The sequence below is a fragment of the Pseudophryne corroboree genome, chromosome 3, assembly GCF_028390025.1.
Source record: "Pseudophryne corroboree isolate aPseCor3 chromosome 3, aPseCor3.hap2, whole genome shotgun sequence".
Classification (NCBI taxonomy): domain Eukaryota; kingdom Metazoa; phylum Chordata; class Amphibia; order Anura; family Myobatrachidae; genus Pseudophryne; species Pseudophryne corroboree.
In genome coordinates, this window is record NC_086446.1 from 108,172,277 (window position 1) to 108,189,828 (window position 17,552).

Consider the following 17,552-nt stretch of genomic DNA (forward strand, 5'->3'; position numbering starts at 1 on the left):
CCAGCCAATCAGCTCCTACCTGCTATGTTACACGCTGGGTTTGAAAAATAACTGTTAGGAGCTGGTTGGTTGGTACTTTATCTCTCTCCAAGGCTTAGTACATTGACTCCTAAATGTTTCACACTAATCTAGAAAAAAATAAAAAATGTTATATATATACATACATACACACACATACACTGCATATAATGCTAATAATGGAGGGAATATACAAGAGAGGTCAACAGAAAGCAAACTTCCACTGTTGTAAGTGAAATCAATCAATTGAAGAGCAACCGTATTAGTACACACCACATACGCTGACACTTTATTACAGTAAAGGTATACACACACTGAACTGCAATGGAAATGAAACAAGAGTTCTGATAAACAAATAAAATAATAATGTTAGGTAAGAAAGGAATTGTGAAGCGCGCTGTCTCCAGATACGTTAGTAGACCAACTCCCATTAAAGTGCAAGCAATCCCTATATTCAGCACCTATACATCAAAGCTTGTGTAACACTGAGCCTGGTGCAGAGCTGCACACAAATCCCATCACAATTTTATACACAGAGGATCTGTGACAATATACTAATGCCGCAGGTGCTGGGATTTGTACTGCGATTACCAGAATGCCAGTCATTGTAACAGCATAAAGACGCAGTCGCAGACTGAGACGCCCCTTTAAACATGACTGCGTTTGATTCCCAGCACCCCCATTACCACCCACAAACAGTAACTGTCCGTCATTCTGTGACCAAAGCCTCACGCCGACCACCATCAGTAATGTAATCTCACATGTGCTCAGTGCAAATGTGACGCATGCACAGTACAAAACAAAATAGAGCAGATCCGCAAACAACATTGCGTCCACGTCTAGAGCTGGTACACTGTGCGAAGTATACTTACTGTTATCTATCCAGTGTGCTAGGAGTCCTCTGCCACTACCATCACTGGAGACTATTAAAATAATGCTTAGCAAGTCAAAGTTTAAGCAAGAAAGTTTAGTCCTCTATCTGCTAGAAATACTCTTCAAAATAATGGATTAACATACAGGGATCATGGGGATTTATTGCACAGCAAGGATAGTGACATGACATGCTCTGTCATTTCAGCTTTTTGACCTTCTGTTTTGCTGGAAGTAGGAAGTCTAACAGCACCATGAAACTTACCTTCTTATATATCACTTAAATATCCGCTTTTGGTTGTCCAGAATACGTATATACTCTAGGGCAGTGGTTCTCAACCGCGGTCCTAAAGTACCCCCAACAGTTCATGTTTTCCAGGTCTCCTCACAGGATTGCAAGTGAAATAATTTGCTCAACCTGTGGGTCTTTTAAAATGTGTCAGTGAGTAATGAATACACCTGTTCAACTGCTAGGTGACCTGGAAAACATGAACTGTTGGGGTTACTTGAGGACAGAGGTTGAGAACCACTGCTCTAGGGGACAATAAAAGCCTCAGGATAGGCTGAACGTGAGCCTGTAATAATAAAAACAGTCCTATGAAAAGAAACGTGCGCCTTCTGTCAAATCTGAATTTGTACATATCAGGGTATAATTATGATTATCGATCATTTATATGGTGCCACAAAGTGGTGTGCAGGCCCTTACATATGTACAGCATGAAAAGATACAGTGAGACATAAGATGTACAGTGCAAAAGCCTTAAGGTTCACAACAAAAATGGACATTTAACATTCTGGTGTCCACATGTCGCATTCTAGCCATGTTGACATTTTTCTTGTCCAGCTTATGTCTATAGCGACATTCTGAAGGCATCCCCAGGCAGATATGGGTGACAGACGATGAGTGAGTCAGTGAGTGAGGAAAAAGGGGAGAAGGGAGTTTATAATAAGAAGGACATGGGTTTTGAGAGCCAGTTTGAAGCTTTGTAGAGGTGGATAGTCTAAAAAACAAAAAAAAGAGGGAGAAGAGTTCCAGTGATGGAGAGCAGCACAGGTGAAATACTGGAGGTGGGAGTGTGATGAGGTAATCCATTGGGAAGAGAGCTGGCAGAGCGAAGTGAGCAGACGGGAGCGCGGAGGGAGAGGAGGTTAGAGATGTAGATTGGTGGTACCTTTAAAGGCGAGTGTGAGTAGAATGAATTGGATTCTGTAAGTGAAGGGGAGCCAGTGTGGAACCTGGTGTGGCGGGGAGGCAGACAGTTTGGTTGGAGAGAACGATAATCTGCACAGAAGCGTTATGGATGGATTGGAGTTTAGCGAGATGGCAGTGGATTAAAAAATGAAGTGTACTCAATTAGTAGCATCTGGCGCAATATTCTTCTTTACCTATAAATAGTAAGGGTGTACAGATGTTTTCACACATGGCTTCTTCATTTCTGCCTTATTTTTTGTTGAATAAGTAATTGCAAAATCAAATCTGTTATTGCTTATTTGACATATCAAATTTGATAAAGCAAATTTAGTACTAGATGAGTCTAAAGGATTGTATAGTTTGACGTAAGGAGAACTTTGTTTCCCATAGACTGTATATGTGATGTCTTCTGAATAGAAACATAATACAGGTTGAGTGAGTATCCCTTATCAAAAATACCACATTTTTTGGTCTCCTACCGAGATAATGACATATTATGTATACATATCCAGCTACTGGAAATACTAAAATCCGAGTGTTTTAAAGTTATACCAAGCGCAATTGGTTAGTGTTTTGTTTATGTTATTCTTTGAAAGTTCACCAACAGGGACTTTCTCCATATTGCTGCTGGTGGGTTGAGCGCGGGGTGGAAGATTATATTATATTATATTATATTATATTATATTATATATATATATATATATATATATATATATATATATATATACACACATACATATACATACACACACACACACACACACACACATACATACACATATAAGTAATATATATAATATTTATGTCATTTTCTCAGTAGGTGACCCACAAATTTGGGGTTTTTAGTTTTGGATAAGGGATACTCAACCTGTATTGGTTTTGTTTTTCCTTTGTATTTTTAATTGCGACCGACTCTCCACTAAGAACTCCCTGGGAGAACCTCCTATAGCTGTTAAAATATAGACTACAATACATGAACCATTGATGCCTTCTACTATATATTATTGTCTGTGCAACTGCTCAGGATAACCGTGGGATATAAAGCACGGGATCACACATATGGAATACAGTTGTGCAAAACTGGTGGAGATGGCCCTCCTCATGAGAGTTTATTATAGTGTATGTGAGCTAAAAACATATTTTACACAAATCTGCAGACTGTTTTGAAGCTAATTACACTATGGGCCTGATTGCAAGTTGGACGCTATTTGCATCACTGCTGCATCTTTGGATGCAGCAGTGATGCAATAATATGCTTATGCTGCAGGAGGCATCTAAGAACAAAAGACGCCCACTACCAACATTGCAGGTCCGAGTACTACATCTGAAGCCGCTCCATCAGATCACCATCAGCCATCTGAGTAACCCTAAGCTTACGCGGAATGGCCACCCCGAACTCGGCAGCCAAGGCCAGGAAATCTGCATCCGGAGAAAACTGGGCCCAACACGCACCTGTTTTCTGAAACGACCACCCTACCCACTCACAAGCGGCTGCAGTCTGTCAATCAGGCTTCGACATCCCTGACCGGAGCTGCATTGCACATGCACACTTTGCCCACCATTGGAGCTGCATGCAAACAAACAATCATGTACAACTCAGAATCATGCCCTATGTTACTAAATCATCTCATAACCTGCTTCATAATGTGCATGTGTGATGGGAATACAAAAGATTTTCTCATGTCCAACATTTCTAAAATGGCTACCAGGAAGTGACAAACTACAGCTATTTTTTTCAGCATGCGAACTGCACCTCTACTATAGGAGTCTCACATATAATACTGTACAACACACACAAAGCATATACTGACACATGGATTTACTGTTCTTCACACAAATTATAGAATGGATCAGCAACAGTAAAAAGCTATCCTGTGTGAATTACGCGATGTTTGAGAAGCCGCGAGCTGTTAGGGAAACCTTTTCCGCATTCAGAGCATCCGAAAGGCTTTTCGCCAGTGTGAGTTCGCTGATGTATCACGAGGTGCGACATGCGGATGAAGCCTTTTCCACACATGGGGCAGGTGTATGGCTTTTCTCCAGTGTGAATTTTCTGGTGCCGAACCAGGACAGACTTATCGCTAAAACATTTTCCACATTCACCACATGAAAACGGTTTCTCTCCTGTATGAATTCGGAAATGGGTACTAAAATGAGACTCCTGCTTAAACGATTTTCCACATTCGGTGCATATAAATCCAGTTTGTCCGGTATGGCTCTTCTCATGTTTGACACAGTCAGATTTTTTCCTAAAACATTCCTCGCAGTAAGAACAGGGGTACATCGCTGGCCCAATGTGAATCCTCAGATGTGTGTAAAGATGGAACTTGCGGCTGAAACACTTCCCACATTCGGCGCATGAATATGGTTTTTCTCCAGAATGAATTTTCTGATGCCTTATGAGATCTGACTTATCCCCAAAACACTTATCGCATTCAAAACATGCAAATGGCTTCTCCCCGGAGTGAACTCTTTGATGTATAACAAGATGGGACTTCCTGATGAAGCTTTTCCCGCATTCAAGACATGAAAATGGTTTGACTCCTGTGTGAATTCTTTGATGTCTGCCAAGTTTGAACTTGCTGGCAAAACTTTTCCCACATTCAGAGCACAAAAAAGACAGCTCCCCTTTGGGATTTGTCTTATTTGTGACAAGATCTGCGCATTCTGTAAAAACAGTCCCGTTGCCAGAGCTTGACAGTGGTGTACCCCCTTGAATCTCTTGAAGATCGGAGTCTTCCTTTTTTATATCATTTACCACACTATTTTCCAAACCAAGGGAAATGTCATCTTGTTCCAACTTGTACTCGCTCTTAAATTCATCTGTCAAAAACAATAAGTATACAGTAAAGTTATCTCATGAATATGGGTAGAATTTAAATTAGACTAGTTTTAGGCTACTTTTGTACAGCTTTATCTTTGGGGAAATGATTCAAAGAAATGTATCATGACTTTCTTTGCTAACTTATAGTGTTCCCCCCCCCCCCCCCCAGGATTTTTTTGGGGCAGGGCGTCGGTGCTGTGGGGGCATGTGCTTGCACGTAAAGAGGGCACTGCCAGCCTCAGTGTCACTAGTGGGGGTGTGCCCAGCCAGTTGCATCACTCGTGGGGCGTGCCCAGTATCTACGGGGGTGCTGGGCTTCCCCCAAAGCTCTCCCTTGAATATGAATAGATGCCATGCTCGTGCGCGTGGCATCTATTCAAATGCGGCTTTTTTTGCAGGGCGCAGCAAAAAGGGGCAGAGTGCATTTTGCCCTTTAAAGAAAAAAAAATTGGGCAGGGGGCGGCGCCCTGTTAAAACAGCCTAGCGTGAACATTAAACGTATATATCATTATTACTTACTTTTAGAATCACATTTAGCATGTGATTCACGTAGAAAGTAGGAAGCAACTAGGTAAAGGTGGTTCAAGAGAGTAGTGGGCCTGTTGCAGACTCCATGCGCACGACTCCCTTTCTCGTTGGCACATGCTTGGAGTAGACTGGCATAGTGCCTCAGAATCTACTGCACATGCAGAGATCTCCAGGAGAATGGTGTGGGTGCCATTTTCCTGGTGATTTTTTTTTACTTATGCAGATCGTCAGGAAAATGGCACCTACGCCATATTCCCAATTATTAGATTGCATGCAGCGGAGAGGTATGTATATGGTGCAGGCTCCACTGGACTGCGTGTATCGCATACACTGCAGACATTGCAAATACGCCAACGCAACTAGGTATTAATATGCAGGGCCATACCAGATGCCAATACTAAAATGTACAGCCATACCTGGTGCTCAAACTAGCATGCAGTCATATCTAAAGCTAGATCTAATATACCAGAGCCATACCTGGCTCCCGGCCTACAGAGACCACCGTGGTACCAGTTTTTATTCAGAACTGCACAGAACATTTGCCTACCATGAGTAGGAAGTACAGCATAAATAATAAGAATTTACTTACCGATAATTCTATTTCTCGGAGTCCGTAGTGGATGCTGGGGTTCCTGAAAGGACCAGGGGGATAGCGGCTCCGCAGGAGACAGGGCACAAAAGTAAAGCTTTTACAGGTCAGGTGGTGTGTACTGGCTCCTCCCCCTATGACCCTCCTCCAGACTCCAGTTAGGTACTGTGCCCGGACGAGCGTACACAATAAGGGAGGATTTTGAATCCCGGGTAAGACTCATACCAGCCACACCAATCACACCGTACAACTTGTGATCTAAACCCAGTTAACAGTATGATAACAGAGGAGCCTCTGAAAGATGGCTTCCTAAACAATAACCCGAATTAGTTTACAATAACTATGTACAAGTATTGCAGATAATCCGCACTTGGGATGGGCGCCCAGCATCCACTACGGACTCCGAGAAATAGAATTATCGGTAAGTAAATTCTTATTTTCTCTATCGTCCTAAGTGGATGCTGGGGTTCCTGAAAGGACCATGGGGATTATACCAAAGCTCCCAAACGGGCGGGAGAGTGCGGATGACTCTGCAGCACCGAATGAGAGAACTCCAGGTCCTCCTTTGCCAGGGTATCAAATTTGTAAAAATTTACAAACGTGTTCTCCCCTGACCACGTAGCTGCTCGGCAGAGTTGTAATGCCGAGACCCCTCGGGCAGCCGCCCAAGATGAGCCCACCTTCCTTGCGGAATGGGCCTTAACAGATTTAGGCTGTGGCAGGCCTGCCACAGAATGTACAAGTTGAATTTTGTTACAAATCCAACGAGCAATCGACTGCTTAGAAGCAGGTGCACCCAACTTGTTGGGTGCATACAGTATAAACAGCGAGTCAGATTTTCTGACTCCAGCCGTCCTTTAAATGTATATTTTTAAGGCTCTGACAACGTCCAACAACTTGGAGTCCTTCAAGTCGTCTGTAGCCGCAGGCACTACAATAGGCTGGTTCAGGTGAAACGCTGATACCACTTTAGGGAGAAAATGCGGACGCGTCCGCAGCTCTGCCCTATGTCGAATGGAAAATTAAATAAGGGCTTTTATAAAACAAAGCCGCCAGTTCAGATACTCTCCCGGCCGAAGCCAGGGCCAGTAACATAGTCACTTTCCATGTGAGATATTTCAAATCCACATTCTTTAGTGGTTCAAACCAATTGGATTTGAGGAAATCTAAAACTACATTTAGATCCCACGGTGCCACCTTAGGCACCACAGGAGGCTGTATATGCAGTACTCCTTTGATAAAAATCTGGACCTCAGGGACTGAGGCCAATTCTTTTTGGAAGAATATTGATAGGGCCGAAATTTGAACCTTAATAGATCCCAATTTGAGACCCATAGACAATCCTGATTGCAGGAAATGTAGGAAAACGACCCAGTTGAAATTCCTCCATCGGAGCACTCCGCTGCTCGCACCACGCAACATATTTTCGCCAAATACGGCGATAATGCTTCGCGGTGACTTCCTTCCTTGCCTTTATCAAGGTAGGAATGACTTCTTCTGGAATGCCTTTTCCTTTTAGGATCTGGCATTCAAACACCATGCCGTCAAACGCAGCCGCGGTAAGTCTTGAAAAAGACAAGGACCCTGCTGAAGCAGGTCCCTTCTCAGAAGTAGAGGCCACGGATCGTCCGTGACCATCTCTTGAAGTTCCGGGTACCAAGTCCTTCTTGGCCAATCCGGAGCCACTAGTCTTACTCCTCTTTGCCGTATAATCCTCAATACCTTTGGTATGAGAGGCAGAGGAGGAAACACATATACCGACTGGTACACCCAAGGTGTTACCAGCGCGTCCACAGCTATTGCCTGCGGATCTCTTGACCTGGCGCAATACCTGTCCAGTGTTTTGTTGAGGCGAGACGCCATCATGTCCACCATTGGTTTTACCCAACGGTTTAATAGCATGTGGAAAACTTCTGGATGAAGTCCCCACTCTCCCGGGTGAAGGTCGTGTCTGCTGAGGAAGTCTGCTTCCCAGTTGTCCACGCCCGGGATGAATACTGCTGACAGTGCTATCACGTGATTCTCCGCCCAGCGAAGGATCCTGGCAGCTTCTGCCATTGCCCTCCTGCTTCTTGTGCCGCCCTGTCTGTTTACATGGGCGACTGCCGTGATGTTGTCCGACTGGATCAACACCGGTCTTCCTTGAAGCAGAGGTTCCGCCTGGCTTAGAGCATTGTAGATTGCTCTTAGTTCCAGAATGCTTATGTGAAGAGACTTTTTCAGGCTCGACCACACTCCCTGGAAATTTCTTCCCTGTGTGACTGCTCCCCAGCCTCTCAGGCTGGCATCCGTGGTCACCAGGATCCAATCCTGCATGCCGAATCTGCGGCCCTCCAATAGATGAGCCTCCTGCAACCACCACAGAAGGGATACCCTTGTCCTCGGCGACAGGGTTATCCGCAGGTGCATCTGAAGATGCGACCCTGACCATTTGTCCAACAGATCCCTTTGCATGGAATCTGCCGCAAGGGATTGCTTCGTAAGAAGCTACCATTTTTTCCCAGGACTCTTGTGCATTGATGTACAGACACCTTTCCTGGTTTTAGGAGGTTCCTGACCAGGTCAGATAACTCCTTGGCTTTTTCTTCGGGAAGAAAAACCTTTTTCTGAACTGTGTCCAGAATCATCCCCAGGAACAGCAGACGAGTTGTCGGCATTAATTGGGATTTTGGAATATTCAGAATCCATCCGTGCTGCTTTAGCACCTCTTGAGATAGTGCTAAACCCATCTCTAGCTGTTCTCTGGACCTTGCCCTTATTAGGAGATCGTCCAAGTATGGGATAATTAATACGCCTTTTCTTCGAAGAAGAAATATTATCTCGGCCATTACCTTTGTAAAGACCCGAGGTGCCGTGGACAAACCAAACGGCAGCGTCTGAAACTGATAGTGACAGTTTTGTACAACGAACCTGAGGTACCCCTGGTGTGAGGGGTAATTGGAACGTGGAGATACGCATCCTTGATGTCCAAGGATACCATAAAGTCCCCTTCTTCCAGGTTCGCTATCACTGCTCTGAGTGACTCCATCTTGAACTTGAACTTCTTTATGTACAGGTTCAAGGACTTCAGATTTAGAATAGGCCTTACCGAGCCATCCGGCTTCGGTACCACAAAAAGAGTGGAATAATACCCCTTCCCTTGTTGTAGAAGAGGTACCTTGACTATCACCTGCTGAGAGTACAGCTTGTGAATGGCTTCCAAAACCGTCTCCCTTTCTGAGGGGGACGTTGGTAAAGCAGACTTCAGGAAACGGCGAGGTGGCTCTGTCTCTAATTTCAACCTGTACCCCTGAGATATTATCTGCAGGATCCAGGGATTTACCTGCGAGTGAGCCCACTGCGCGCTGTAATTCTTGAGACGACCGCCTACCGCCCCCGAGTCCGCTTGCGAAGCCCCAGCGTCATGCTGAGGCTTTTGTAGAAGCCGGGGAGGGCTTCGGTTCCTGGGAAGGAGCTGCCTGTTGCTGTCTCTTCCCTCGTCCTCTGCCTCGTGGCAGATATGAATAGCCCTTTGCTCTCTTATTTTTAAAGGAACGAAAGGGCTGCGGTTGAAAGGTCGGTGCCTTTTTCTGTTGGGGAGTGACTTGAGGTAGAAAGGTGGATTTCCCGGCCGTAGCCACCAAATCCGATAGACCGACCCCAAATAACTCCTCTACGCATCGCCTGTCCACTGTCGTGTCCATAAAGCTCTTCTGGCCGAAATGGACATAGCACTTACCCGTGATGCCAGTGTGCAGATATCTCTCTGTGCATCACGCATATAAAGAAATGCATCCTTTATTTGTTCTAACGACAGTAAAATATTGTCCCTGTCCAGGGTATCAATATTTTCGATCAGGGACTCTGACCAAACTACCCCAGCACTGCACATCCAGGCAGTCGCAATAGCTGGTCGTAGTATAACACCTGCATGTGTGTATATACCTTTTTGGATATTTTCCATCCTCCTATCTGATGGATCTTTAAGTGCGGCCGTCTCAGGAGAGGGTAACGCCACTTGTTTTGATAAGCGTGTTAGCGCTTTGTCCACCCTAGGAGGTGTTTCCCAGCGCTCCCTAACCTCTGGCGGGAAAGGGTATAAAGCCAATAACTTCTTTGAAATTAGCAGTTTTTTATCGGGGCACCCCACGCTTCATCACACACGTCATTTAATTCTTCTGATTCGGTAAAAACTACTGGTAGTTTTTTCACACCCCACATAATACCCTGTTTAGTGGTACCTGTAGTATCAGCTAAATGTAACATCTCCTTTATTGCCAAAATCATATAACGTGTGGCCCTACTGGAAAATACGGTTGATTCGTCACCTTCACCACCGGAATCAGTGCCTGTGTCTGGGTCTGTGTCGACCGACTGAGGCAAGGGGCGTTTTACAGCCCCTGACGGTGTTTGAGGCGCCTGGACAGGCACTAATTGAGTGTCCGGCCGCCTCATGTCGGCAAACGACTGCTTAAGCGAGTTGACGCTATCCCGTAATTCCACAAATAAAGGCATCCATTCTGGTGTCGACCCCCTAGGAGGTGACATCCTCATATTTGGCAATTGCTCCGCCTCCACACCAATAACGTCCTCATACATGTCGACACACACGTACCGACACACAGCAGACACACAGGGAATGCTCTATACGAAGACAGGACCCACTAGCCCTTTGGGGAGACAGAGGGAGAGTCTGCCAGCACACACCAAAAAGCGCTATATATGACAGGGATAGCCTTATGATTAAGTGCTCCCTTATAGCTGCTTTTATATTAATATATTGCCATTTATTTTGCCCCCCCTCTCTGTTATACCCTGTTTCTGTAGTGCAGTGCAGGGGAGAGACCTGGGAGCCTTCCTGACCAGCGGAGCTGTGACAGAAAATGGCGCCGTGTGCTGAGGAGATAGGCCCCGCCCCTTTTTCGGCGGGCTCGTCTCCCGCTATTTAGTACATTTAGGCAGGGGTAAATATCTCCATATAGCCTCTGGGGCTATATGTGAGGTATTTTTAGCCTTTTTAAAGGTTTTCATTTGCCTCCCAGGGCGCCCCCCCCCCCAGCGCCCTGCACCCTCAGTGACTGCCGTGTGAAGTGTGCTGAGAGGAAAATGGCGCACAGCTGCAGTGCTGTGCGCTACCTTAAGAAGACTGCAGGAGTCTTCAGCCGCCGATTCTGGACCTCTTCTTGCTTCAGCATCTGTGAGGGGGCCGGCGGCGTGGCTCCGGTGACCATCCAGGCTGTACCTGTGATCGTCCCTCTGGAGCTTCATGTCCAGTAGCCAAGAAGCCAATCCATCCTGCACGCAGGTGAGTTCACTTCTTCTCCCCTCTGTCCCTCGTTGCAGTGATCCTGTTGCCAGCAGGAATCACTGTAAAATAAAAAACCTAAGCTAAACTCTCTAAGCAGCTCTTTATGAGAGCCACCTAGAATTGCACCCTTCTCGGCCGGGCACAAAAATCTAACTGGAGTCTGGAGGAGGGTCATAGGGGGAGGAGCCAGTACACACCACCTGACCTGTAAAAGCTTTACTTTTGTGCCCTGTCTCCTGCGGAGCCGCTATCCCCCTGGTCCTTTCAGGAACCCCAGCATCCACTTAGGACGATAGAGAAATAGAGAAAGATAAAAAGACATCATGAGAAGACATGAAAATAGACCAAACATGTTACACTCCTCTTCAAAAGAGGCCGTCTCTATAGAACCATTCTCTGCACAACCTGCAAGGTGAGAACATCAGGCGGTCATCCCCGTACACTGGAAGTCTGTCGCTGTCCCCACCATGACTGAATGGTGTGCTCGTATAGAACACTATGATTATGGGCTACTATCTCCTTCTTGGCCTCTATAGTGACCTGGTACCCCTGGTTGGTGTACAAAGAATCTGATAATTATAAATCACTACAGAAAGTGGAAATGTGAGATTGGCTGGGCATCTATTGTTTAGACAGCCCCATACATACCCTTAGTTTTGTAGAACTCTGGGCTGTCAGGCTCTCTTTCTTTTTCCATTTTTTTTTCTTTTCTTTGTGTGCTCCCTTATTGCTGTCAGTTTCTTGTATTATGTAGTTATTCTGTATCATACAGGTTACTCTGGAAAACGTGGTTTTGCTCACAGCATTTATATTTGATAATGTTTGCTCTTTTATATAACCTGTTCATTTTATTTTGTATTACTGACTGATAAGTAATAATAAAAAAAAAAAAATCATTTTCTCGTAGTCTGTAGAGGATACTGGGGTTCCATTTAGTACCATGGGGTATAGACGGGTCCACTAGGAGCCATGGGCACTTTGATAGTGGGGGCTGGCTCCTCCCTCTATGCCCCTCCTACCAGACTCGGTCTAGGAAACTGTGCTCAAGGAGACGGACAGACTTTGAGAGAAGGATAGTGGTGAGAGATTCGAACCAGCACACACAAACAAGAGGAAAGCCATGCTAACCAAACTTGAAACAGGAACAGCAACAGCTGAACCAAACAACAATACTTAACCAAGTAACATTGCAGGAAGAACGAAGCACCGGGTTGGTGCCCAGTATCCTCTACGGACTACGAGAAAAGGATTTAACGGTAGGTTATTAAAATCCTATTTTCTCTTACGTCCTAGAGGATACTGGGGTTCCATTGAGTACCATGGGGAAGTAACAAAGCTCCCAAACCGGGTGGGAGAGTGCTGAGGTTCCTGCAGAACTGACTGACCAAACTGAAGGTCCTCAGAGGCCAAAGTATCAAACTTGTAAAACTTTGCAAACGTGTTCGAACCTGACCAAGTAGCTGCTCGGCAGAGCTGTAAAGTCGAGACACCCCGGGTAGCGGTCCAAGAAGAACCCACCGACCTAATCAAGTGGGCCTGAACAGATTTCGGAACCGGCAAGCCTGCCGTGGAATAAGCATGCTGGATAGCGAACCTGATCCAGCATGCAATGGACTGCTTAGAAGCAGGACACCCAATCTTATTGGGATCATAGAGAACAAACAGCGAGTCGGATTTCCTATGACGAGCTGTCCTCTTTACATACACCTTCAAAGCCCTCACAACATCCAAAGACTTTGAAGTAGCAGAGGTGTCCGTAACAGCCAGAACCACAATAGGTTGGTTGATATGAAACGCGGACACCACCTTCGGAAGGAATTGCTGCAGAGTCCTGTGAGACAATGCCCCCAGTTCCAACACACGTCTTGCAGAAGCCAAGGCCAACAGTGTGACGGTCTTCCACGCAAGATATTTTACGTCTACCGCCTGTAAAAGGTTCAAACCAGTCCGATTGGAGGAACTGCAGCACCAAATTGTGATCCCAAGGTGCCGTGGGAGGCACAAAGGGAGGCTGGATGTACAGAACCCCTTTCAAGAACGTCTGGACCTCAGAAAGAGACGCCAACTGTTTCTGAAAGAAAATGGACAAGGCCGAAATCTGGACTTTTATGGAGCCCAGACGTAAGCCCACATCCACATCCGACAGCAGAAAACGTCCCAGATGAAATTCCACAGCAGAATATTTTCTGCTCTTACACCAGGAGATGTATTTCTGTATTCTCCCTAGTTTTGTTTTTATGTTACCCTTCTACTGAAAATTTGAATTACAAGGAATGTTTATGTATGTATTGCATATATTGCTTCAATAAAAAATTATGTAAAAAAAAAAAAAAAAAAAGAGATGTATTTCTTCCAAATACGGTGATAATGTTTAGAAGTTACCCCCTTCCTGGCTTGGATCATAGGGGGTAATTCAGACTTGGTCGCAGCAGCAAATTTGTTAGCAGTTGGGTAAAACCATGCAGGGGGGGAGCAGATATAACATGTGCAGAGAGAGAGAGGTTTGGGTGGTGTGTGTTCAAACTGAAATCTTAATTGCAGTGTAAAAATAAAGCAGCCAGTATTTACACTGCACAGAAACAAAATAACCCACCCAAATCTAACTCTCTCTGCAAATGTTATATCTGCCACACCTGCAGTGCACATGGTTTTGCCCAACTGCTAACAAATTTGCTGCAGTGATCAACTGTGAATTAGGCCCCTAGTCGGGAAAACCTTGTCAGCAATCCCTCTCCTGGCTAGAATCAGCCGTTCAACCTCCATGACGTCAAACAAAGATGTGTCAAGTCTTGATAGACGAACGGTTCCTGTTGCAGGAGATCTTCACGAAGAGGTAGAGGCTACGGATATTCCAGGAGCATCTCCAGAAGGTCCACGTACCAGGCCCTTCTTGCCCAATACGGAGCAATGAGAATTGCTTGAACTCTTTCCCTTTTTATTCCTTTCAGAATTCTTGGGATCAGCGGAAGTGGAGGGAACACGTATACCATCTGTTAGACCCATGGAATTGTCAGAGCGTCCGCCACTGCCTGTGGGTCTGTCGACCTGGAACAATACCGCTTGAGCTTCTTGTTGAGACGAGAGGCCATCATGTCGATTTGTGGACATCCCCATCGATGTGTCACGCACCTGAACACCTCCAGGTGAAGGTCCAAATCCCCCGAGTGCAGGACGTGTCTGCTGAGGAAGTCTGTTTCCCTGTTGTCTACTCCCAGAATGAAGACCGCCGACAACGCCTCTGCCCAGAGGAGAATTCTTGATACCTCTGACATTGCTGCTCTGCTCTTCGTTCCTCCCTGTTGGTTTATGTACGTTATTGCCGTTACATTGTCCGACTGAACCTGAATGGCCTGATCTTGAAGAAGATATGAGGCATGCAGAAAGGCGTTGTATACAGCCCTGAGTTCCAGATTGTTGATTGGAAGGACGACTTCCTGATTTGACCATCTTCCTTGAAACTGCACCCCCTGGGTGACCGCTCCCCAACCTCTGAGACTTGCGTCTGTGGTTAGCGGAATCCAATTTTGAATCCTGAACCTTCGGCCCTCGATTAGGTGAGAAGTCTGTAGCCACCACAGAAGGGAGATCCTGGCCTTTGGCAACAGACGGATGCTCTGGTTCCAGTGAAGATGTGATCCGGACCATTTGTCCAACAGATCCAGCTGGAAGGGCCTCGCATGAAACCTTCCGTACTGAAGCACCTCGTAAGAGGCCACCATTTTCCCCAGAACGCTAATGCATAGAAGCACCAATATCCGGTTTGGCTTCAGGACATCCCGAACCATCGACTGGATTACCAATGCCTTTTCCAACGGAAGAAAAACATTCTGCGACTCTGTGTCCACTATCATTCCCAGAAATGGGAGCCTCCAAGTTGGCTCTTAATGAGATTTCGGAAGATTTAGAATCCACCCGTGATCCAGGAGAAGTCTGGTTGTCAGACCAATGCTGTCCCACAACCTGTCCCTGGATGGTGCCTTTATCAGATCGTCCATGTACGGAATAATGTTCGCTCCCTGCTTGCGAAGGAGAAACATCTCTGCCATCACCTTGGTGAACACCCTCGGTGCTGTGGAGAGACCAAATGGCAGGGCCTGAAACTGGTAGTGACAGTCCTGTACTGCAAAGTGTAGATAAGCTTGGTGAGGCGGTCAGATCGGAATGTGAAGGTACGCATCCTTGATATCTAGAGACACTAGGAATTCCTCCTCCTCCAGACCTGATATCACCGCTCTCAGAGACTCCATCTTGAATATGAACACTCGTAAGGAAGGGGTTCAACAATTTTAGATTAAAAAAAAAAAATCGGTCTCACCTAACCGTCCAGTTTCGGTACTACAAGCAAGTTGGAGTAGTACCCCTTTATGCGCAGATGAGGTGGAACTGGAACAATGACCTGAGTCTGCACCAGTTTTTGAATGGCATCCTGTAAGGTTATACTTGCCTCTTGTGAAGCTGGTAAGCCCGATTTGAAGAATCTGTGAGGTGGGAGTTCTTGAAACTCCAGTCTGTATCCCTGGGAAATAAGATCTATGACCCAGAGATCCTGGCATAATGTTGTCCAGATGTGACTGAAATTCTTAAGTCGGGCTCCCACCTGCCAGTCTTCCAGGCCACGCGGCCCACCGTCATGCAGAAGGCTTTGAGGAAGCAGAACTGGAGCTCTGTTTCCGAGAACCGGCAGCTGCTGGTTTGCATGGTTTACCTCTAGCGCCTCTGGTGGCAGTAGAAGATCCTCTGACTTTGCCCTTAAACTTGGCAGTCCGAAAGGACTGTAGAGTAGGCCCTGAGTAGGCCTTCCTGGTTGGGGGAGCTGCAGAAGGAAGATATGTGAACTTACCCTCAGTAGCTTTGGAGATCCATTTGTCCAGTTCATCTCCAAATAAGGCCTCTCCTGTGAAGGGTAGGCCTTCCACGCCTTTTCTAGAGTCTGCAGTCCACTGGCGTAACCACAAGCCCCTGCGTGCTGACACTGCCATAGCAGTGGTGCGTGCATTAAGCAAACCTACTTCTTTTATGGCTTCCACCATAAACTTTGCAGAGTCCTGTAACACAATCTCCCCCCTAGATAAGGAATCCAACCCTTCAATAAGATTACCCAAACATTTACAATGACTTTAGTAATGCACGCACACGCTATAGTGGGTCTCTGAGCCACCCCAGCCGCTGTGTACAAGGATTTGAGTGTAGTCTCAATCTTACGATCAGCAGCGTCCTTCAGGGACGCTGCACCAGGGATGGGTAACACAATTTTCCATGACAACCTGGACACAGATACATCCACTATCAGTGGACTTTCCCATTTTTTCCTATCCTTAGGAGGAAAAGGAAAAGATGAGAGCAACCTTTTAGAGATTTGAAATTTCTTATCAGGATTTACCCACGGTTCCTCAAACAGGGTATTCAATTCCTTTGACACAGGAAATGTGACTGAGGAATTATTTTTTACATTAAAATAAAATTCCTCACACTCCTCTGTCACCTTATCTGGAATTTGTAGCACATCTCTGATAGCCTCTATAAGAGCCTGTATTCCCTTTGACAGAGCAGCGTCCCCCCCTTCTGAATCCACCTCTCCCTCCTCCATGTCTGACCCCTCAGCGTCAGAGTAAGACTGCAGGACACGGGCCAGAGTTCATTTTGTGGACAAATGGCAAGGGACTGAGACGCTTGTTTGGGGACCGAGTCTCTATTCATAATCTCATCCACATACTGTCTTAAGTATTGCGTCTCTTTCTCATTGCGGGACAATTTATTAGAGATATTGGAAATAATTCCTTTAATGGAATCCAGCCCCGCTAGCACGAGAAGGTGTTCTACACTGAGTACATAGTAGTGAGCTCCATGGGGAAGAGGAACACTCTGCCGTACATGAAACATACACTGTGCCTGACAAAGTAAATGTGACAACACACACACACACACACACACACAGGAAAGGTTAAAAGCACAATTAACGCACAAAGAGCCCTTCCAGGAAAACACAGTATTTTGGAGCCAGCCCACAGCGCTCTTATCGCGAATGCCAAGCTTAGCCAGGTCACAGACTAAATACCCAAATTGGGGACTAAGTACACTAATATCGCTCTCCCTCCTGCTATGACCCCCTGGTACCGCTGAAGTAATCTGGAGTCACACCGGAAGAGCTGCGTGTCCCTGTCAGGCAGCGTCCGTGTCCGCTGCAGAGGGAAAATGGCGCTAGTGAGCTGCTGGATCCTCTCATAGTAAAGCACCGCCCCTTCAA

At 46.0% G+C, this 17,552-nt stretch overlaps 1 protein-coding gene across 1 annotated transcript in view; it reads right to left on the reverse strand.

Annotated features, from left to right (window-relative positions):
• Positions 1 to 280: 280 nt before the first annotated feature.
• LOC135054929 (gastrula zinc finger protein XlCGF17.1-like) overlaps positions 281 to 17,552 on the reverse strand; it is a 29,873-nt gene continuing 12,601 nt past the window's right edge. Inside the window, exon 3 of the mRNA XM_063958421.1 lies at positions 281 to 4,903. Coding sequence (XP_063814491.1) covers positions 3,948 to 4,903 — 956 coding nt within the window. The 3' untranslated portion in view covers positions 281 to 3,947. The remainder of the gene's footprint in view (positions 4,904 to 17,552) is intronic.